This window comes from Antechinus flavipes, chromosome 2, assembly GCF_016432865.1.
Source record: "Antechinus flavipes isolate AdamAnt ecotype Samford, QLD, Australia chromosome 2, AdamAnt_v2, whole genome shotgun sequence".
NCBI lineage: Eukaryota > Metazoa > Chordata > Mammalia > Dasyuromorphia > Dasyuridae > Antechinus > Antechinus flavipes.
Window position 1 is genome coordinate 354870917 of NC_067399.1, and position 23358 is coordinate 354894274.

General features: G+C 35.5%; 1 protein-coding gene and 1 pseudogene across 4 annotated transcripts in view; one reads left to right on the plus strand and one right to left on the minus strand.

Moving 5' to 3' along the window:
* MAP4K5 (mitogen-activated protein kinase kinase kinase kinase 5) overlaps window positions 1–5483 on the minus strand; it is a 207881-nt gene extending 202398 nt beyond the window's left edge. Inside the window, exons 1-2 of one of the 4 annotated variants that reach the window (XM_051978085.1) lie at window positions 5394–5483; window positions 4178–4430 (exon numbers count right to left, since the gene is read on the minus strand). In XM_051978085.1, the coding sequence (XP_051834045.1) occupies window positions 4178–4285 (108 nt within the window). In that variant the 5' untranslated portion in view covers window positions 4286–4430; window positions 5394–5483. Of the gene's footprint in view, window positions 1–4177; window positions 4501–4774; window positions 4989–5393 lie in introns of those variants that run through there. The other 3 variants (XM_051978086.1, XM_051978087.1, XM_051978089.1) reach the window with 3 other exon arrangements.
* Window positions 5484–13696: 8213 nt separating this feature from the next.
* Window positions 13697–16150, plus strand: LOC127546694 (GATA zinc finger domain-containing protein 1-like; annotated as a pseudogene).
* Window positions 16151–23358: the final 7208 nt, after the last annotated feature.

Consider the following 23358-nt stretch of genomic DNA (forward strand, 5'->3'; position numbering starts at 1 on the left):
CTTTTGTCATGAAAGTTGTTATTGTCAACAACAACAAAAAAAAAAAATTGCCAGGGAAAATAAAAATTAGCAAGTCATAAGATTAAAATAACTTACCTATGAAAGCTAGAACCAGTAAACAGAATTTTAATATATCAGACATGAGAATACTGTAATTCAAATGCTTGCATCTACTCTCCAGTTTCCCCTCAAACTTAAAGCAATTAATTACATATCCTTCAGACTAGATCAACACTTGAAATTTATAAGAAAAAATTGTTCTAACATAATAGAAGCAAAAAATAATTGCTATTAAAACTATATTTAAATGGATAGTGACTGATCTTTAAAGATAGGAATTAGCAAATCACAACTGAGAGGTTAAATCTAACCTAAATAAAAATTTCAAGTAGCTTGTGGTAGACTCACTGATGCAGTCAAAAACTAGTCCATGAAACTTGAAAAATGATAATGGGAGCCACACAATCTTTCTCCCAAGTTTTTAATTTAATTGAAGTACAGACACTTCAAATAGCCCAATAAACCAAGTAAATAAATAGAGGCACTTAAAACATTTTCTAATTCTTTTCCAAATCCCTCCTCACAGCTCTTTTTCATATAAGTGCCTGACTAGACCCACATTATTAGTAGTACAGTTTCTATAGCATTTTAATTTTTTTTGCATTTTAATGCATTTTAATTTTAATGCATTTTTATGTTTTTTAATGCATTTTAATGTTACAGTCTGCTTACCATAAATTATTTCATTCAATCCTTGTAAATTTCACTCAATCCTTGTAGTATTAGCAATATTACCTCCATTTTATAAAGGAGAAAATTAAATTTTAGAGCGATCAATTCACTTTCCCAAAGTCATTCATTAAACAGCAATGTCAGAATTCAAAACCAGGCTTTTGGGTCTCCAAGTCCAAGGCTCAATTAAGATCATATGGAGCTAGCCTGGCCCAAAAAATCAATGAAAATACCTAGTTAAAGATAAAACATTTGTTAAGAGATTATTGTTTGCCAGGCATTGTACTAACAATATCTGATTTATCACAACCATCAAAGTCTATCATTGGTCTATCAAAATAAGAGATACATCTCTATTTTAGAAAATGAATATTTTAGAACACATACACGTTTAATAGAAGTCAATTTCAGGACTTAAAAAAAAAATCTAATAGTTGATGTTGTTGCTGCCTAAAACATTGCTGATTCCTGTTTTCTTTCTATCCTCAAAACATTTATGTTACTGAAAATTTCATTGCTACTCTCTTAAATTTCTCCTGTCCTCTTAAATCTAGGAGTCTTCTACCTGGCTTAGGTAATTGGAGCAAAGTGACATTGAATTGAATTGATAATTGAATTGACAGAGAATGAATATTCACACACTCAATGCTTTCTAGGAAAAGGTCAGAGTAATTGGCAAACATCCATCACTCATAGTTTAACCTGACTCTCCAGGAAAATAGATCACTGGGTCTATTCCACTAGATTCTAAAAACATTCTAGAATTGCCCCAGAAGATCATTTGTCATAGTAAGGTCTTCTACAAGCCAATTCCAAGGCATTCAGGGAATGCCCATATACTAAAATCCTACCCAAGAAATTAATGAGCACATTAGGGCCAGGCTAAGGATTAACCTGAAAAGTACTATGCAAATGTTGCATTTGTCCTACTGTGTAATCTAGCTGGGGCATTTGCCTGCTAACTGATTCTTAAAGTGCTAGAACAAAAGGCTTACAAATGAGATGTGTCAAATTTCTACTGAAAACTGCTAAGTAAATTTTATAGTGGTTACAAAGAGAATTTGCCAATTTTAAAGCAATCTTTTTTGTCCCTCACATTTTTCCCCTTTGTTCCTTTCTTTTTCTCTCTTCCCTTCTTCATTTTCTGCTCCTGCTCATAATATTACATTTTTTTGTATTAGTCATAAAGTACAGAAATATTGGAAAACTTGTAATTATTCAGTGTGGCAACTCCTGCTATGGAAACTTCCTGAATCTAAATTCATCAATCTTCTCTACTATATAAATCCCTTGTATTCAAACAACCCAACTCACAAAAACCACCTTATATAAGTTCCCAATACATGGATTTTATAATCTTAACCATAAAAGGAATATTTCAAGGCTATCTTCAGAAGACTGACTTTTTTATATGAAGTATAATAAAGTAATAGCTAAACCTGAATAAGTGATAAGAAAGATTTCCTCTTACAAATTCTGAGTAATTGCAAATGTCAATGAACTTATTAAAACAATATAATTTACTTTTAGAGGAATCATTATCTCTGACATCTAATGTAGAAGAAATAAAAATTCTCTTATACTTGTAATAGAATACTACATTCTAATGCTTGATTTCTGTTCACTGAGGCAAATATCTGTGTAATAATGTAAAATTGCATTCTATTCAATTATGCAAATACTGAAAGGATAAGGGCACAAAATTCAACTCAATGTGTTTGTCTTTTTTGGATGGGGGAAAAGGAAAGAAGGAAATGGTACAATGCTCTTCCTAAATCAATTTATATAGGAAGACTAACTTATTTAAAAAAAAAAAAAAAAAAACTCGTACTTAACTTCTTTGGCATTTTCATTCTAAAAATATATCAGGGAAGGAAAAAAGTGAATACGTGCCTATTATTACCTGCTTTATTAATCCATGGAATTCTAGCTCCTTAACTAATATATAATAAAACTAAAATAAAATTATCTTTGAGTTACATAGTAATCTTTAGTTCCAAATTAGATACTTCTTTATCCCTTATTCATTTCTTGCGATCTACAATGGCTAAAGGAAGAAAGGGATTTGTAAAGAACTGAAAGGTGGTATTTACATTTTGGTTTTCCTTCTTTTTAATATAGTTAGATACTCTCTGCATCTTCCAGAAGTTAAAAATGTGAGGTTGAAAAAAGAAGGGAGTCAAGTAAGGAACAAGGATGATATGGGTAACTGTTTCTTCAGGGCGGTGAGCTAGGAAAGCCTGGGACAAGGGAGGAAGAGTTTTCAAAGTACTAAAGAAGAAAAGGAAGTAAAAAAAGATTATTATAAAACTATTTTTTCTTCATTTTCTTCTCAAAAATGTGGACTAAGAGAAGAGGGAGATAGAAATAAAAATATTCAAAATTAAATATAATTTAAAACATGTAAACATTAAAAATATGTAGATGGACTATAAATAACTCTGAAATTCTAAAAGTTAAATACAGTTCTAAAAAATGGATAGTCCATATTCAAATTTCTAAGACTAACTATTTCAAAAAAAAAAAATCAGGAAGATAATATGAATGAATGCACCCATTTTTTCCAACTGAAGGACACATACAAGACTAAAAATTAGCTCTATGCAGAATATCAGTCCCATAGGGATAATGATAAAAGTATGAATTGTTAATATTAAGTAGAAGACAAAAAAAAAGCAAAACAAAAAATTGCTTATACAAAACAGCAATTGATTCCAAACTAGATAGTTTGGACACTGAGCTAGCTAGTCAGGACACCCTTAAGAAAAAGAATTAGAACATGAGTTCCTACAGGGCAGGAATTAAGTTTCTGCCTTTCCAAGTAACCCCAGCAACATCAATTAGCTATTAATGATCAGACTTCTACTGGGATTCAATTACACCTCACAACAAAGATTATATTCTTTAATATATTGTCATTATTGACTTTAATTTTACACATGCTTTTCACCTGATCCACTTCATTAACTTCAGACATCTAGTACTAAAACTTGGCATATATAAATTTAAAAGTTTTTCTACAAAAAAAGCAATTCCTTGAATTACAAGGCAATGTAAATAATATGAAACCTATTTGAGTATGTGTAAAGTGGTCCAAAATGAAAGACACTTTAAGATAAAGCTGTTGTGGATCCTACAGGTTCAAAGTTTTAAATGCTAAATAAGTAGGAGCAGGAGGGGTTGATCAATGAAATCGCGGTCGTATTCCTCCAGGAAATATAAACACAAACCACAGAAATCATACAATTTCTTTTTCTTTCTTTCTCTTTCTCTGTGTGTTTTTCTCTGTCTCTCTCTCCTTTCTCTCTGTCTCTTTCTTACTCCTTCCCTACCCTCCCTCCCTCTCTCTCTCTCTTCCTCTCTCCACCCCTTTCCCTGTAAAGTGACAAGGCTTAGTAAGGTCCCATGTCACTGAGAGGCCCAGGTGTTCATACGCGTCACTCACCTTATAGACATCCCCATAGGTGCCACTGCCAACTCGCTGGACCAGCTCGAAGTCGTGCTGGGGATTCCGCCTCAGGATGTCTCCGGTGGGTCGGGCCGGGACCTCCATCTTCCCTCGGAGCCGGGTGCCTTTCTGGCACTGCCCAGACTGCACCAAGTTCAGGGTCCGATTAATTACGAGGGGTAGCGGCAGCTACGTTTCCAAACATGGAGCTCAGTGATCCTTGTCTGCCTTTCCCCGCGTGGGTAGTTGCCTGCCCCGGAGGAAAATGAGATAAAGACGGAATCAACGCCGCCGCCGATCTGGAGGCCCCTGGAAATAGCAGCGCACTCTCCCGGCCGCCCACTCAGCCCCCGGCAATAACCCCAGCCTGCCAGCGCCCCCCAGTTCCCCACCCCTAACCCATCCCGGCCAGAGATCCCGGCTCTTCGGGCCCGCTCCACCCCGCCCCCCTCTCTGCTAGTGCTCCCAGCATCCGGCTCCAGCCAGTTTACTGTCGGTCCCTCTCAACCTTTCCAGCTTGCGTTTATCCCGTCCTCTAGGTTTCCTGTCCTCCTCCCAGCCAATACTCCCCCAAGTCCTCCAAGATCTCTGCACCTCTCCTGGGCAGAGCTCCGAGATCCCGTCTCCAGCCTGGCCTCAGATCCCCCGCACCCCTTCCTCTGTATGCTTCTCTCTCTCGCTCCCGGGATATCCCGGCCTAAGCTTCCCTCTCCGTTCCCTGGGGCCTATATTCTTCCTGTTTGGTGCTCCTGGTTCGGGCTCCCCGCTCCCCTCACGCCGCCGCCCGCTCTTGCTGCAGCCTCGCCCGAGGCAGACGAGCGGCTGAAGTCGAAAAGAACCGAAGATAGGGCCTTAAGGAAAGTGTGTGTGTGTGGGGGGGGGGGGGGGGGGGGGGGGGAGAGGGAGGAAGGGCGGAAGGGCAGCAGCGGCCTCGGGGCCTGCGCTACGCCGGCTGCCCGGGAGAGGCCCGGCCCGGTTGACTGTGCTCCCTGCCTCAACGGCCCTAAATCCTCCCTGCTCCCCCAGTGTGGGTGCGGGCCCAGCTCCAGTCGGGACCTGAAGCCGGGGGCCTCGCTCTTTGTCTGGCCTCGATGCTGGCCAGTCTCTTCCTTCTCCCCAGCTGCGTCAGGCCAAGCTCGGAAACGGCGAGGCCTAGCTAGGAGAGAGGATTCGGGGTCGCGCTTCTACATCTAGCGGCCTCCCCCGAACTCACCGTGTTCCCCACTCAAGGGCCCGATCTCGGAGTAGCCCGCTCCTCATCAGTCTCCGGAACCGTGTGTGTGTGTGTGTGTGTGTGTGTGTGTGTGTGTGTGTAAGGGTATATGAGTGTGTGTATTCCTCTCCAGCCTGCCCGACCTGAACTCTAGCCGCATGACTCGAGCGCCACCCAGCGGTCTAAGCAAGCCAATACAGCCTCTCCTGCACTCTCTGGTGCCTGGGGACTTGCCCTGGATCTTCCCTTCTCCTTGCGGGCATTCCATTGTCTACCCACACTACTGTCCGGGAAAAGAGAAAAGAGAGACATCTAGTGGGAGAGAGATCCAAATTCTGGGGAAAGAGAAATGAAAGGAATATGCCCATGATAGCATGACACAGGGTGTGGAGGATAGGGAAGTAAATGCCAGGTGAATTGAGCAGAGGCACACCCTACCCCACCTTGTTTTGCAAAGCGTCCCCTGTGCTATGCTTCCTAAGGTAGCTCAGAACACCTGCACAACCTGTCTCTCGACTGATTTCTCTAAAGAGAAGACTTATGAAGGGCCCTGATTATGCATCCCAACTGTCTTGTTCAACAGCTTGACAATCTTTTTGCCATGCCAAGAATACAGCTTTTTGTAATGTACCGATCCAATCCAATTATGCCAGCCACATCTTCAGTGTGTGACTTTGGACATCTCATCATATTTGACTGTTTTCTCCAGGTCTTTGTCAAAAAAAAAAAAATCCAATACAAAACAAACCTTGAGACTACGAAGGTTTTTCCAATATATACTAAGAAGTTTATGAACCATCTATAATATCAAAACTCTTAATAAAGAGCATTAGCAAAAGTTTTAAATGTTAAATAGTTTTTTAAAAATAGTTACGGTGTTTCAGCTCTAATCACATTCTGAAGATAAATAATATATGAGAAAAATTATTTTTGTTGTACATCATAGACTGATCAAAAAGAACAAATGCAAATTGAAGACTTAACTGCCCCACTCTCATATTCATAGTTGATACAGATAGAAAAAAATATAACAATTGTTGAAAGAGTTGTGGGAGAATATAAACACTAATATACTACTGATAGAGGTGTGACTTGATCCAAACATTCTGGAAAGCAATTAGGAGCAATATCTAAAAAGTTGTGCACTCTCTTGCACTGTTATGCTATTATAAGACATATACCCCAAAGACATAGAAGAAGTGTGGTGAGTACTGGTATAAATATCAATATAAATAACAATAAATGCCAAAAATATTTATAGTCGCACTTTTTATTGTGGGAACAGGATATTTTCATTATTCGAAGAATAGCTGAACAAGTTGTGGTATAAAAATAATTACTGCAATGTACAAAATAACAAAAGGAATGAATTCAGAGAAATTTGGCAAGACTTACATGAAAAAAAAAATAACTTTGCTTTTTCCTGATTCTGCTCCTACCAAATTCCTCTTTTGTCTCTTAGCTGGATCTTCAGACACTTCACACCCACTAACTTTGGCAGTCCCCCAAAACTCTGTCTGGGACACTTCTTTTCTCCCTCTGTACTATTTTATTTAATGATCTCATAATTTCCCATGGTTTCAATTATCTATATACAGATGACTCTTAGACTTCTTTGTCCACACCTAACCTTTCTCATAACCTCCACTCACATCTCTAACTGCTTAATAAACATTTTAAATTCAATTCCCTTTCCCTTCTAAACTTTCCTATTATTGTTGAACCTACTACCTTCCTCTCAATCACCCAGGTTTGCAACCTAAGTATCATACTTGACTCTCTTGTAAGTATCATCTCTTGATTCTCTTTAACCCCCCACATCTAATCAGTTATCAAATCCTACCATTTCTACCTTCATGATAACTCATATATGTACCCCTTCTTTCTTCTGACACTGTCACTATCTAGTTGCAGGACTTCATCACCCCATACTTGTATTATGGCACTATTATGCTGGTTTGTCTCCCTGCCTCAAGACTCTCCCCACTCTATCTTCCCCAGTCTATCCCTCCAACATCCATCATTTTTCTTTTTTGTTGTATTAGTTAATCTTACAGTTATTTTAAGTGAAATTTATCTTTGTCTCTTGTTGCTAGGCTTTGTGGACAATAATATATAGAAATGCTAATGATTTATATGGTTATATTTTACATCTTATAATTTTGCTGAAGTTATTAATAATGTCAATTATTTTTTTATTTGATTCTTTAGGGTTCTTCAAGTATGTCATTATATCATCTGCAAAGAGTGATGGTTTTGTTTACTCATTACCTTCATTGTAATTCCTTCAATTCCTTTTTCTTCTCTTAATATGATAGTTAGCATTTCTAGTATAATTTTAGATAATACTGATGATAATGGGAATCCTTGCTTCACCTCTGATCTTATTGGGAAACATCTAACTTATCCCTATTTCAGATAATATGTGCTATTGGTTTTAGATAAATACTAATTATTTGGGTTTTGATGACTTAGAGTGAGTGTAAATAGCAATTGTTTCTCTTCTGGCCAGAAACCCTGTCAATCTTCCCTCCTATTTGTGTGTGTGTGTGTGTGTGTGTGTGTGTGTGTGTGTGTGTGTGTGTGTGTGTGTATGTTTAATAGGCAAACTAAGCTATCTTTTGCCTCATTTTTTTTTTACCTAGTCTTAAACACAAATACAAATTTAGACCTGGGAAAGATCTTAGCTTAAAAATGCCACTGTTTCCCACTGCATCTGCGATTATCTCCAGTCATCCTGATCTATACCTTGCCAGTGGATCCAGATGATCCTAGAAGAGAAATTGAGATTGTTCACTTTGTACCACACTCTGTCTCACTTAAATAAATTCACTTGCAAGTTAAGACATCACCCTCTTGATGTCATTGATCCTCTTCAAGAACGAAGGACAAACAATTTAAAATTTTAAGATAACTATTCTTATGTTTTCTAGTGTTTTTATTAGGAAATTTGTGTTATATTTTACCAAATGTTTTTTTCTGCATTTTTTCGCCATTCCTGGTATAAATCACACCTAATCATAGCATAGTATTTTCATAATTTATTGTTACAACCTCCTTAATAGTATTTTATGTAAAATTTTTCATCAGGATTCATTAGGAAATTTTTCTGTTTTTTCTCTTCCTAGTTAAGGTATCAGCATCATATTTGTATCACAAAAGGAGTTCTTTGTCTGTTTTTCCAAATAGTTTATATAGTATTGGGATTAACTGTTCTTTAAATGTTTAGTGGAATTCATTTATAAATACATCTGGTCCTAGGAATTTTTTCTTAAGGAACTCATTGATGGCTTGCTCAATTTCTTGTTCTAAGATAGGTCTATTTACGTATTTTATTTCTTCTGTTAATTTGGGCAATTTATATTTTTATAAATATTTGTCCATTTCATTCAGATTTACTGACATATAATTGGGTAAAATAATTCTTAGTAATTGTTTATATTTCATGTTTGATAATGAAGTCACTCTTTTCATTTTTGATATTGAGAATTTAATTTTCTTTCTTTTTTAAAAAAATCAAATTAATCAATGGTTCACTTAATTTTATTGTGGGGGGGAGGGGTCCCATAAAAACAACTCTTAAGATGTAGCTAGGTGTTGCAGTGGAGCATCAGCCCTGAAGACAGGAAGACCTGAGTTCAAATTTGGCCTCAGACACTTACTATTTCCTATCTGTGTGACCCTGTGCAAGTCACAACCCCAATTGCCTCAGCAAAAAAAAAAGAAAAGAAAAAACAACTCCTAGTTTTGTTAATTCAGTGGTTTTCTTACTTTCAATTTTATTAATCTCTCTTTTCATTTTCAAGATTTCCAATTTGGTGGTTAATTGTGGATTTTTCATTTGTTCTTTTTCTGAGATTTTTTAAATTCCATGGCCAAATCTTTGATCTGCTTTTTCTCTATTGTATTTTTGTAAGCATTTAGAAATATACATTTTCCTCCAAAATACTGCTTTAGCTGCATCCCTTAAATTTTAGTATGTTATCTCATTGTTATCATTCTCTTTAATGAAATCAAGCATTCCTAATAAAAAGATCAGAGCTGAGTAGAAATTAAGAAATGCAAATACAACCATCAACAGAAACCTAGAAAGGTAAATCTATTTGAGCTCTTAGAAGGGGCTGTAGAATGTGATGGTGCAATCATTCTAATGAGAAAAAAAAATCAAGTGTCCCATAAAAATCTTAAAGTATTCAAAGGGTATTCAGGGAGTTAAAAAAAAAAAAAAGAAGAAGAAGAAGAAAAAGCACATTAGTAGAGCTTGGAAAATATTACGTCAGATCTTTGAACAGGAGAAGAATTCATAAGTAAACAAGAGATAGTGAGGTTCACAAGAAGTAAAACTGATCATTTTGATTATATAAAGTCATAGCATTTTTATACAAACAAAACCAATGCTGCTAAAATTAGAAGAGAAGCAGGAAACTGAGGCAAGTTTGAAATCTGTGAAGCAAGTTTTTCTAAGAAAGTTTTTCTCATTAATGAAATAAACAAAGGATATGAATAGACAATTTTCAGAGGAAGAAATTAGGGGCATTTTAGTCATATGAAAAAATGCTCTAAGTCACTACTGATTCAGGAAATGCAAATTAAGACAATTCTGAGGTACCACTACATACCTTTCAGATTGGCTAAGATAACAGGAAAAAGATAATGATAAATGTTTAAGGGGATGTGGGAAAACTGGGACACTAATACATTGTTGGTGGAGCTATGAACTGATCCAACCATTCTGGGTAGTAATATGGAATCATGCCCAAAGGCCTATCAAACTGTGCATACCCTTCAACCTATCAGTGTTTCTACTGAGCTTGTATTCTAGAAATATCAGAAAAAAAGGGAAAGGACTGCAAAAATGTGTTTGTAGTCATAAGGAACTAGAACTGAGCGAATGCCTATTAGCTGAGGAATGGCTGAATCCAATGAATGCAATGGAATATTATTGTTCTATAAGAAACAATCATTAGGACAATTTCAGATAGGCCTGGAGAGACTGATGCTGAGTGAAGTGAGTAAAACCAAAAGAACATTGTACACAGCAACAACAAGACTATGTCATGATCAACTGAGATGAATCAGGCCAATTCCAATAGACTTGTGATCGCCATCTGCATCCAGAGAGAGGATTTTGGGAAATGAATGTGGATCACAACATATTTTCACCTTTTTTTTTGTTGTAGTTCACTTGATTTTTTTTTGTCTTTCTCATTTTTTCCTCTTTTGATCAGATTTTTCTTGTGCAGCATGATAAATATGAAAATATGTTTAGAAGAATTGTATATGTTTAACCTATACTGGATTACTTTCTGTCTAGGAGAGGAATATGGGGGAAGGCAGGGAAAAGATTTAGAACACAAGGATGAATGTTGAAATATGGAATCATGCATTTTTTTGCATGCATTTTGAAAATAAAAAGCTATTTTTTTAAAAATAAGAAAATAAAATAAACAGGAAAGTAAGTCACATTTATAAAAATAAAAGCCATCCCCCATCTAATAAATGGTTTCAGAAAAAGCTGGGAAGACTTATAGAAATTGATGCAAAGTGAAGTGAGCAGAATCATGAGAACAATTTATATCGTAACAGCAATTTTAAAAATATCAATTGTGAAAGACTTGGTACAATTGTCACAATTAAAGTTAAGTTCTTATAGAACAATAATATTCCATTACATTCATATACTATAACTGATTCAGCCATTCCCCAATTGATGGGGATCCCTTAAGTTCCAGTTCCTTGCCACTACAAAAAGAGCTGCTGCAAACATTTTTGCACATATAGGTCTTTTTCCTTTTTTTATGATCTCTTTAGGATGCAGATCCAGTAACAGTATTGCTAGATCACAGAGTATGTACAGTTTGATAGCCCCATAGGACTCAAAAAATATTTTTCACCTTGGATGTAAAACTAATGGATTCAGAGTATAGACTGAAGCATACTTTTTTCCTCTTTTTTTTTTCAGAGCATAGTTAATGCAGACATTTGCTTTGCATGACTTCATATTTGCAAAGGTTTTATATTTCTTCCTTTCTCAATATAGCAAGGACAGAAGGAATGGAGGTAGAGGAAAGGAGAGAATTTGGAACTCAAAATAAAAAAAAAAATTTTTTTAAAAAGGTAAGCTGAGGATAATTTGTTTCTGTTCAAGTTTTTAAGAAAGGAGACAAAAGAGAATGAAAGGAAATGAAGGAGAAAGGAGATGGAATTTGTTATTTCTCATAATTGATAAAGTATGAAATTATACAAAGTAAGAAGGGAATATCAGATTGATGGAACTGAACCCTGAACCCTGAAACTAGATTTGGGGTCTCAGACTCCGAAAAGTCTGGGAAAAAGCATACTTTCCCAGACAAGCCTTTTCCAATTCAATTGGAGATTTTGGTCAAATCACCGTCCATTGATCTTGTAGAAGTGGCCCAGATCCTCTAAATTCCAGACCCTGGTAAAAAGCCTTTAAAATGATTTTATTTAGTTGGAGATCTGGGTCTAATACTCTATTGAATGGCTTGAAACTCCATGATTAGAACTCTTCTTTCAACTGGAAACCTAGGCCTGGGGGCACTGACAAAATTGAGGGATTCTTATTCAATTTTCAATGGAAGCCCAAGCCTCAGACTGCCAATAAAAGACAATTTTGAACTCCAAATATTGCAGAAGTTCGAAGTAGGATTATGCTTTGCCAAGGAACCTCTCTTCTTGGCACAGCTGCCTGCCAGGACTCTTGCACACTGTGAAGATACCCTCTTCTCAGTGATAATGTTTATTTCCCTAACAGGACCTCTTGCCACTAAGAAGTCTGATTTCCTAGCAAAGCTGGCTTCTCAGTGCTAATAAAAATCCCTTTTACCATTCAGACTTTTCGGATTTGTGAATTCTTTCATGTTGGACCTGCATCTCCAACCACAGGGGATTCTCATACTTCAATTCTCTATCACTAGAACTGCATCAAGATAAATCTTACTGTTTTCAGAAATGGACAAAAGACTTCAAATAGACATATAAAATTACATATATATACATTATATATACTTCAAACGGTACATTCAGTATAGAAATACATCAAAGTCAACAGGTAAACAAATAGATGAAAGAGACTTAAGAGAAAGGATAATGCCAGTGATTGTACAGTCAAAAGCAAAACCTAGAAATTGGGAAATGGATGAATAAAAGAGAGGACATGAATGTAATGGAATATTATTTCATTGTGGGAAATGAAAAATAAAAAATAATTTTACCTGATTAATCTATTTATGCAATACCATTCCAATCAAAATGATAAGGTACCAGAGTACAGAAGTGTTGAGCTCCCAAAGCTATATTTGGGTTTCAGGCTGGTATCATGAGGTATTTGGAAAGAATTTATAGGCTTAGACCATCTCCAAATTAAGAGGCAAAGATTTTATTGTACTGCTGGCAGTGGGCTGATTTCCCAAAGGGAGTTTTAGCCTTTAACAAGGAAGAAGATGCCATAAAGCAGACAAAATTCCTAGAGAACTTGTTGCCATAAAGCAGGCAGTTACTAATGGACCTTTTATTACAAGGATGAAGGAGGAAATAACTTGATGTCATTAAGAGGGTTAAGTTCTTAATGAAATAGCAATTCCATAAGATTGTCAGAGCTCCTAATGAACCTGCAAAAAAGTGGGGGACAAGTAGGTTTTTTAAAGGAGAAAAATAACTGGAGATTTGACACATATAGTTTGGGCTTTTAATTGGATACAGTAACTGTGGGGTCATAGGATTTTTCAATGAAAGAAATGCAAGGAGATAATCCTGTCAGTGTTCCTCCTTAATAGCCTCAGGTAGTAACTTGGCTTCCCAATTATTTACAATAATTCAGGCCCTTACTTATTAAGGCCCCTCCCTATGAGCTACCAAGAACCTAGTGTCTTTTTGCAAGGGTGTTATTCACCCCCTCAAAATTACTAAAAACAAAATTATTTAGAAGAACAAAACATCAAGAATTTCAAAGAAACTAATGAAAAAAAATGAAAGGAAAATATAAAGGGAGTAGAAGACTTCACATCAAGATATCAAATATCAAAACTACCTGGCTAAAAAATAGAAAGCTAAATCAGTGAAATAGAACTGACATGCCATTGATAGTAAAATATTATAGTAACCTTATGCTTGACAAACTTAAGTTTTAAAGATAAAATTTAGTAAAAATTATTAGGAAAGCTGGAAAACAATCTGACAGAATTTGAACATAGATCAGTATCTTAAAACCATGTACCAAGCTAAATTGAAGGGGGTTAAGTGATCAATCCAAGGTCCAGCCTGGCCAGCTCATTAATGTGTCCATGACAAAGGAAGCAGGAGATCTATTTGGTGCTATTGGAACACCAAAAACATACAAGTTGATCCCAGCATCAGAGAAGAAGGTGTCCAGCAAAGGCCAGGGTCATCAGCACATCTTCAAGCTAAAAAACTTCATCAAAGCTTCTGAAGCAGTTTCTACCATAATTACTGCAAAATCAATATTTCACAAGGAAATGTTTTATCAAATTGGAGATGTTCTATCTGTAGTTGATGAACAAGATAGAAAAAAGTAGTAATGCTCAGAATAGGGGCTTTAACCAGTATTGTGAGAGGAACAAGGCACTAAAAGGGCTCATCCTGTTGTGCCACAATTCCCTTTTGATGTCCTGGCCTAGTTTCTCTAATTGTCCTCTTTAGTTACTCTGTCTCAGGATATAACCTTTCCCTTTTAATGTTTGAAGAGTTAAAGGTCTACCTCAGTTGTTCTGCCCCAAAACCCCGGGCTATAATCATTCCCTCTTAAATGGTTGATGAGATCAAGGTTTTATATCTTTAGATTATAATCATTCCTTTTTAATGTTTGACAGGATAAAGGTTTATCCATTTTAGATGTTATTAGACTATCAGTAACCTCTCCAGTACCTCCCTCCATTGTGTCATTCTAGGTGCCTCCCTCCATTAGGTTATCCCCATCCAGGTACCTCCCCCAAATGTCATTGTTCTTATTATCCTATAAAAGAGTCTTGCTGTCTAATGCTCAGTGCTGGGTTCTTTGAGATGATAGTCCTGTGCAGCCCTGGAACCAAGATCCATTTGATCCCAGTATTTATCTCCATTTAATAAACTTATTATGGTCTCTAATCTCTGTCTTGCTCAGTTTCTTCAGCACTACAATCCCCACAATGGCCAGTCCCAAAGATCAGTTTGATCTAGTATCTTATATCATAGAAGCCAAAGAGGATTGTGTGGGATGCAAAATATCCTTACCCAAAATGACTACTCAGAGTTCACTCAAAGTAGAAGCAGAAAAGGTTATTTATTACAGCAACTCATGAGTGGTGGGGCAGTTCCACTTTGAGATAAAGAAACTCATAGCAGGAGGGCCCAAGGCTCATGGGTACACATCATTTTTATAGATTTTTGTTACAAGAGATTACACCACAAATTAGAAAGCATTGGGGCCTCCTAATTGGATATTGCTGCCAAAAAAAAAAAAAAAGATGGGAATGGAATGTTCAGTTTCCCTGAAATTTTTAGGGAACCACAAATCAGCAGATAACCAAGCTGACAGTGTTTAAACTAATAGATTAAATAATGTCAAACATTGATAAATGCCACCAGTTTCAGTTAAGTAAATATGTCTGTAACTGGTCTAGATTTAAGTAAATAGAGGCCTACACATAGGTCATAGAGAGATACAGAAATAATGAAAATAAAATAAAGACAAAGCATTCACATCCCTGTAAGTTCTTAATTTCATTTTTCCATTCCATACAGGATGTTCCAAGTAAAATGAAATATTTGGAATTTGTTTGTCATGCACCTTCAGAATATTTCAAGTCTCAAATCTCAACATTCCCCACTGTCTTCACTAGACCAGAGAAAGGGTACATATAGACTGATGTTGGTCCTACTCCTGCAATAACAGTGTTCAATAACTTGTAGTCTAGGATGGCTTTTTAAGACTGAATTTTCCCATATTCTCTGTCATAGCATTATAAAATGTCCCTCAGTATACTTATTGAAATTGTTGGCTAGCTAAAGAAATAACTTTTTTAAAAAAGCTTTCATTATTACCAGATAGGCAAGTAGAATATTCTTAGATATAGTTAGTTTTTTCTTCACTCATTTATAATCAGTCTTTTTAAAAAAAATTATTCTGAAGAGTACTTATATAGAATACGATAGGATAGATATCTACTTTGCTGAGCTAGAATCTCCTGCAGTGGAGGAAGCTTTTGATGAAGGTAGTCCTTGCTTTTCCTAGAATATATTGCTGCCATCAGTGTAATGATGCATGTGTTAGCTTCTTATTCCAAATGATGATCAGTTCTGATGGATATGGCTCTTCTCAACAATGATCTTGTGATGCGAGAGCCATCTATACCCACAGAGAAGACTGAGTGTGGATCACAACAGCATTTTTACTTCTTTTGTTGCTGTTTGCTTGAATTTTTTTTTTCCCTTTTTGATCTAATTTTTCTTGTGCAGCAAGATAATTGTATAAATACATATGCCTATATTGGATTTACATATATTTTTACTATGTTTAACATATATTGGATTACTTGCCGTCTAGGGGAGGGAGTGGGGAGAATTGGAGTATAAGGTTTTGCAAGAGTGAATGATGAAAAATTATCCTTCCATATATTTTGAAAATAAAAACTTCAATTAAAAAAAAGAATACGAGTGATTCCCCAATTATTAAATGATATGAACAGGCAGTTTTTCAATGAAGAAATCCTCAAGAATTCAAAGAAACTATAATAGTCATATGAAAAAATGCTCTAAATTATTATTGATTAGAGAAATGCAAATTTAAGCACCTTTGAAATATCATCTTCTGCCTATCAAATTGGCTAAAATTGGGGAATGGCTAAATAAATTGCAGTAAATGATTGTGATAGAATCCAACTGTTTATGAATACATATACATATGTGTGTGTGTGTGTGTGTGTGTGTGTGTGTGTGTGTGTGTGTAAGTATAAGTATATGTGTGGATCACAACAGCATTTTTACTTCTTTTGTTGCTGTTTGCTTGAATTTTTTTTTTCCCTTTTTGATCTAATTTTTCTTGTGCAGCAAGATAATTGTATAAATACATATGCCTATATTGGATTTACATATATTTTTACTATGTTTAACATATATTGGATTACTTGCCGTCTAGGGGAGGGAGTGGGGAGAATTGGAGTATAAGGTTTTGCAAGAGTGAATGATGAAAAATTATCCTTCCATATATTTTGAAAATAAAAACTTCAATTAAAAAAAAGAATACGAGTGATTCCCCAATTATTAAATGATATGAACAGGCAGTTTTTCAATGAAGAAATCCTCAAGAATTCAAAGAAACTATAATAGTCATATGAAAAAATGCTCTAAATTATTATTGATTAGAGAAATGCAAATTTAAGCACCTTTGAAATATCATCTTCTGCCTATCAAATTGGCTAAAATTGGGGAATGGCTAAATAAATTGCAGTAAATGATTGTGATAGAATCCAACTGTTTATGAATACATATACATATGTGTGTGTGTGTGTGTGTGTGTGTGTGTGTGTGTAAGTATAAGTATATGTGTGGATCACAACAGCATTTTTACTTCTTTTGTTGCTGTTTGCTTGAATTTTTTTTTTCCCTTTTTGATCTAATTTTTCTTGTGCAGCAAGATAATTGTATAAATACATATGCCTATATTGGATTTACATATATTTTTACTATGTTTAACATATATTGGATTACATAATATTATTATTCTCCAGGATAGGGTGGGTAGGAAAAAAAATAAAAGTGCACAGCAGAAAACAAAAGAAAACTTATAAGGAAACACAGAAAAGCTAGATAGCTTTGAAAACAACATGTAGTATGTATTACATGTTTTTGTTGTTTTTTTTTAAGTAAATAAATGTATGGTTTTATATTGAATCCTCTCCTTACATTCTGCTGTGTGCATGGAAATGTTCTTTTTTTTCTCATTTGTATTTAAGTTTAAAATGAATTAAAAAATCACAAAAAGAAATTAAAAATATGATTGCAGAGAATCTGGGTAATATGAATTGCTAAAGTCTGAAATGAGTAATAATAATTTATACAAGTGATGTGGCTGATGTAACACCAAAAGGGGTTACTGAATTCCTGGCACATGAAGTAATGGACAATAGATTGGTTTTGGACTATTTCTAGGACTTAAACTCATGTTGATTCATATTATTTGTTACATCACTACTAGCCTGTGTTATATTGCTATGTGCTTATGTAACTTATGTAATAGCTCCCATGTTGATGGATTTATGTATACCTGTTTCTTTTTTCTTTTTTTTTTTATTTTTATTTAATAATTATTTTATATTGACAGAATCCGTGCCAGGGTAATTTTTTTTACAACATTATCCCTTGCACTCGTTTCTGTTCCGATTTTTCCCCTCCCTCCCTCCACCCCCTCCCCTAGATGGCAAGCAGTCCTATATATGTTAGATATGTTGCAGTATATCCTAGATACAATATATGTTTGCAGAACTGAACAGTTCTCTTGTTGCACAGGGAGAATTGGATTCAGAAGATATAAATAACCCAGGAAGAAAAACAAAAATGCAGATAGTTCACATTCGTTTCCCAGTGTTCTTTCTTTGGGTGTAGCTGCTTCTGTCCGTCATTTATCAATTGAAACTCAATTAGGTCTCTTTGTCAAAGAAATCCACTTCCATCAGAATATGTCCTCATACAATATCGTTGTCGAAGTGTATAATGATCTCCTGGTTCTGCTCATTTCACTTAGCATCAGTTCATGTAAGTCTCGCCAGTCCTCTCTGTATTCATCCTGCTGGTCATTTCTTACAGAACAATAATATTCCATAACATTCATATACCACAATTTACCCAGCCATTCTCCAATTGATGGGCATCCATTCATTTTCCAGTTTCTAGCCACTACAAACAGGGCTGCTACAAACATTTTGGCACATACAGGTCCCTTTCCCTTCTTTAGTATTTCTTTGGGATATAAGCCCAATAGAAACACTGCTGGATCAAAGGGTATGCACAATTTGATAACTTTTTGGGCATAATTCCAGATTGCTCTCCAGAATGGTTGGATTCGTTCACAACTCCACCAACAATGCATTAATGTCCCAGTTTTCCCGCATCCCCTCCAACATTCATCATTATTTTTTCCTGTCATCTTAGCCAATCTGACAGGTGTGTAGTGGTATCTCAGAGTTGTCTTAATTTGCATTTCTCTGATCAATAATAATTTGGAACACTCTTTCATATGAGTGGTAATAGTTTCAATTTCATCCTCTGAAAATTGTCTGTTCATATCCTTTGGCCATTTATCAATTGGAGAATGGCTTGATTTCTTATAAATTTGAGTCAGTTCTCTATATATTTTGGAAATGAGGCCTTTATCAGAACCTTTAACTGTGAAGATGTTTTCACAGTTTGTTGCTTCCTTTCTAATCCTGTTTGCATTAGTTTTATTTGTACAAAGGCTTCTTAATTTGACGTAATCAAAATTTTCTATTTTGTGATCAGTAATGGTCTCTAGTTCATCTTTGGTCACAAATTTCTTTCTCCTCCACAAGTCTGAGAGATAAACTATCCTATGTTCCTCTAATTTATTTATAATCTCGTTCTTTATGCCTAGGTCATGGACCCATTTTGATCTTATCTTGGTATATGGTGTTAAGTATGGGTCCATGCCTAATTTCTGCCATACTAATTTCCAATTATCCCAGCAGTTTTTATCAAATAATGAATTCTTATCCCAGAAGTTAGGGTCTTTGGGTTTGTCAAACACTAGATTGCTATAGTTGACTATTCTGTCTTGTGAACCTAACCTTTTACACTGATCCACTAATCTATTTCTTAACCAATACCAAATGGTTTTGGTGACTGCTGCTTTATAATATAATTTTAGATCAGGTACAGCTAGGCCACCTTCATTTGATTTTTTTTTTCATTAATTCCCTTGAGATTCTCGACTTTTTATTGTTCCATATGAATTTTGTTGTTATTTTTTCTAGATCATTAAAATATTTTCTTGGAAGTCTGATTGGTATAGCACTAAATAAATAGATTAGTTTAGGGAGTATTGTCATCTTTATTATGTTCGCTCGGCCGATCCAAGAGCACTTAATATTTTTCCAATTATTTAAGTCTGACTTTATTTGCGTGGAAACTTTTTTATAATTTTGCTCATATAATTCCTGACTTTCCTTTGGTAGATAGATTCCCAAATATTTTATGGTATCAACAGTTATTCTGAATGGAATTTCTCTTTGTATCTCTTGCTGTTGGGTTTTGTTGGTGATGTATAAAAATGCTGAGGGTTTATGGGGATTTATTTTGTAGTCAGCTACTTTGCTAAAATTATGAATTATTTCTAATAGCTTTTTAGTAGAATCTCTGGGGTTCTCTAGATATACCATCATATCATCTGCAAAGAGTGATAGTTTGGTTTCCTCATTGCCTACTCTAATTCCTTTAATATCTTTCTCGACTCTTATTGCCGAGGCTAGTGTTTCTAATACGATATTAAATAATAATGGTGATAGTGGGCAACCTTGCTTCACTCCAGATCTTACTGGGAAAGGTTCCAGTTTTTCCCCATTGCATATGATGTTTACTGATGGTTTTAAATATATGCTCCTGACTATTTTAAGGAAAAGTCCATTTATTCCTATGCTCTCAAGTGTTTTTATTAGGAATGGATGTTGGATTTTATCAAATGCTTTTTCTGCATCTATTGAGATGATCATATGGTTTTTGTTTGTTTGGTTATTGATATAGTCAGTTATGCTAAATAGTTTTCCTAATATTGAACCAGCCCTGCATTCCTGGTATAAATCCTACTTGGTCATAGTGTATTATCCTGGGGATGATTTTCTGTAATCTTTTTGCTAATATTTTATTTAAGATTTTAGCATCAATATTCATTAGGGAGATTGGTCTATAATTTTCTTTCTCTGTTTTCAGCCTACCTGGTTTAGGTATCAGTACCATATCTGTGTCATAAAAGGAGTTTGGTAGGACTCCTTCAATCCCTACTTTTTCAAATAGTTTATTTAGCATTGGAGTTAATTGTTCTTTAAATGTTTGGTAGAATTCACATGTAAATCCATCTGGTCCTGGGGATTTTTTCTTAGGGAGTTGATTGATAGTTTGTTCTATTTCTTTTTCTGAGATGGGATTGTTTAGGATATTTACTTCTTCCTCTGTTAATTTGGGCAAGCTATATTTTTGGAGGTATTTTTCTATTTCATTTAAGTTGTCGAATTTATTGGCATAAAGTTGGGCAAAGTAACTCCTAATTATTGCTCTAATTTCCTCTTCGTTAGTGGCGAGTTCTCCCTTTTCATTTTTAAGACTAACAATTTGATTTTCCTCTTTCCTTTTTTAAATCAGATTTACTAAGGGTTTGTCTATTTTATTGGTTTTTTCATAGAACCAACTCTTAGTTTTATTAATTAATTCAATAGTTTTTTTTACTTTCAATTTTATTGATCTCTCCTTTTATTTTTAGAATTTCAAGTTTAGTGTTTGACTGGGGGTTTTTAATTTGTTCCTTTTCTAGCATTTTTAGTTGCAAGCCCAATTCATTGACCTTCTCTTTCTCTATTTTATACAAATAGGCCTCTAGAGATATGAAATTTCCCCTTATTACCACTTTGGCTGCATCCCATGCATTTTGGTATGATGTCTCATTATTATCGTTTTCTTGGGTGAAGTTATTAATTATGTCTATGGTTTGCTGTTTCACCCAATCATTCTTTAGTATGAGATTATTTAGTTTCCGATTATTTTTTGGTCTACTTCCCCCTGGCTTTTTGTTGAATGTAATTTTCATTGCATCGTGGTCTGAAAAGGATGCATTTACTATTTCTGCCTTACTGCATTTGAGTTTGAGGTTTTTATGTCCTAATATATGGTCAATTTTTGTATAGGTTCCATGAACTGCTGAAAAGAAAGTGTATTCCTTTCTGTCTCCATTACATTTTCTCCAGAGATCTATCATATCTAACTTTTCTAGTATTCTATTTACCTCTTTGACTTCTTTCTTATTTATTTTGTGATTTGATTTATCTAATTCTGAGAGTGCAAGGTTAAGATCTCCCACTATTATAGTTTTACTGTCTATTTCTTCTTGCAGCTCTCTTAGTTTCTCTTTTAAGAATTTAGATGCTACACCACTTGGTGCATATATGTTTAATATAGATAGTGCTTCATTATCCATGCTACCCTTTAGCAAGATATAGTGCCCTTCCTTATCTCTTTTAATTAGATCAATTTTTGCTTTAGCTTGATCTGAGATCAGGATGGCTACCCCTACTTTTTTGACTTCACCTGAGCATAGTAGATTTTGCTCCAACCTTTTACCTTTAATCTGCATGTATCTCCCTACTTCAGGTGTGTTTCCTGTAAACAACATATTGTAGGATTCTGGCTTTTAATCCATTCTGCTAACCGCTTCCTCTTTATGGGGGAGTTTACCCCGTTCACATTTATGGTTAAAATGACCAATTCTGTATTACTTGCCATCTTGTTAACCCCTGTTTATGCTTTTCTCCCTTCTTTCCCCTTTACCCCCCTTCCCAGTATTAAGCTTGTGAGCACCACTTGCTTCTCACAGCCCTCCCTTTTTAGTATCCCTCCCCCCGCCTTAAAGTTCCTCCCCCTATCTTACCCCTTTCCCTCCCAGTTTCCGTATTCCCTTCTGCTTAGCTTATTCCTTCCCTTTTCACTTTTCCCTTCTCACTTTTCAATGAGGTGGGAAAAGTTTCACCATAGATTGAATATGTCTAAAATTTTTCTCTTAAAGCCAATTCTGAAGGCAATAAGATACCCACTATATTCATCCCCCTCCATTCTTTCTCTCAGATATAATAGGTTTCCTATGCCTCTTCATGAGATGTACTACCCCCACTTTACCCTTTTTCTGGTACAATGTCCTTTCCACATCAGTTTCGAGAACAAGGTATACATGTATTCTTTATACATCTTTATAGCCGAAATATAGTTCCCAAGATTAATCTTTACCTTTTTAGATTTCTCTTGAGTTCTATATTTGTAGATCAATTTTTTTGTTAAGTTCTGGCTTTTTCATCAAAAATAGGTGAAATTCGCTTACTTCCTTAAATGTCCATCTTCTTCCCTGGAAAAAGATGCTCATTCTAGCTGGGTAAGTTATTTTTGGCTGCATACCAAGTTCCTTAGCCTTTCGGAATATCATATTCCAGGCCCTTCGATCTTTTAGTGTGGATGCTGCCAGATCCTGGGTGATCCTTATTGTGGCTCCTTGATACTTGAATTGGGTTTTTCTAGCTGCTTGCAATATTTTTTCCTTCGTCTGAGGGTTCTGGCATTTGGCCACTATATTCTTTGGTGTTTTGATTTTAGGATCCCTTTCAGTGGGTGATCGATGAATTCTTTCAATGTCTATTCTATCCTCTGTTCCTATGACTTCTGAGCAGTTCTCTTTGATAATTTCCTGGAAAATAGTGTCCAGGCTCTTTTTTTCATCATGCTTTTCTGGGAGTCCAGTGATTCTCAGATTGTCTCTCCTGGATCTGTTTTCCAGGTCTGTTGTCTTCCCCAGAAGGTATTTCACATTCTTTTCCATTGTTTGATTTTTTTGGATTTGCTTGACTGATTCTTCTTGTCTCCTCGAGTCATTCAATTCCAATTGTTCGATTCTGATTTTCAGTGAAGTATTTTCTTCACTCACTCTTTTAAAATCTTTTTCTAATTGTCCCATTGAGTTCTTTTGTTCTGTGGAATTTTTTTCCATTTCGCCAATTTTGTTTTTTAGAGAACTATTTTCTGTTTCCAGTTCACCAATCCTATTTTTCAAGGATTTTATTTCTTTATCCACTCTCTCTTTAACTGACTTCTCCAGGCTCTTTTGCCAAGCCTCCCTCTCCTTTTCCCATTTTTCTTCTAGCTCCCTTGTGAGAGCCTTTTTAATTTCCTCCATGAGATTCATCTG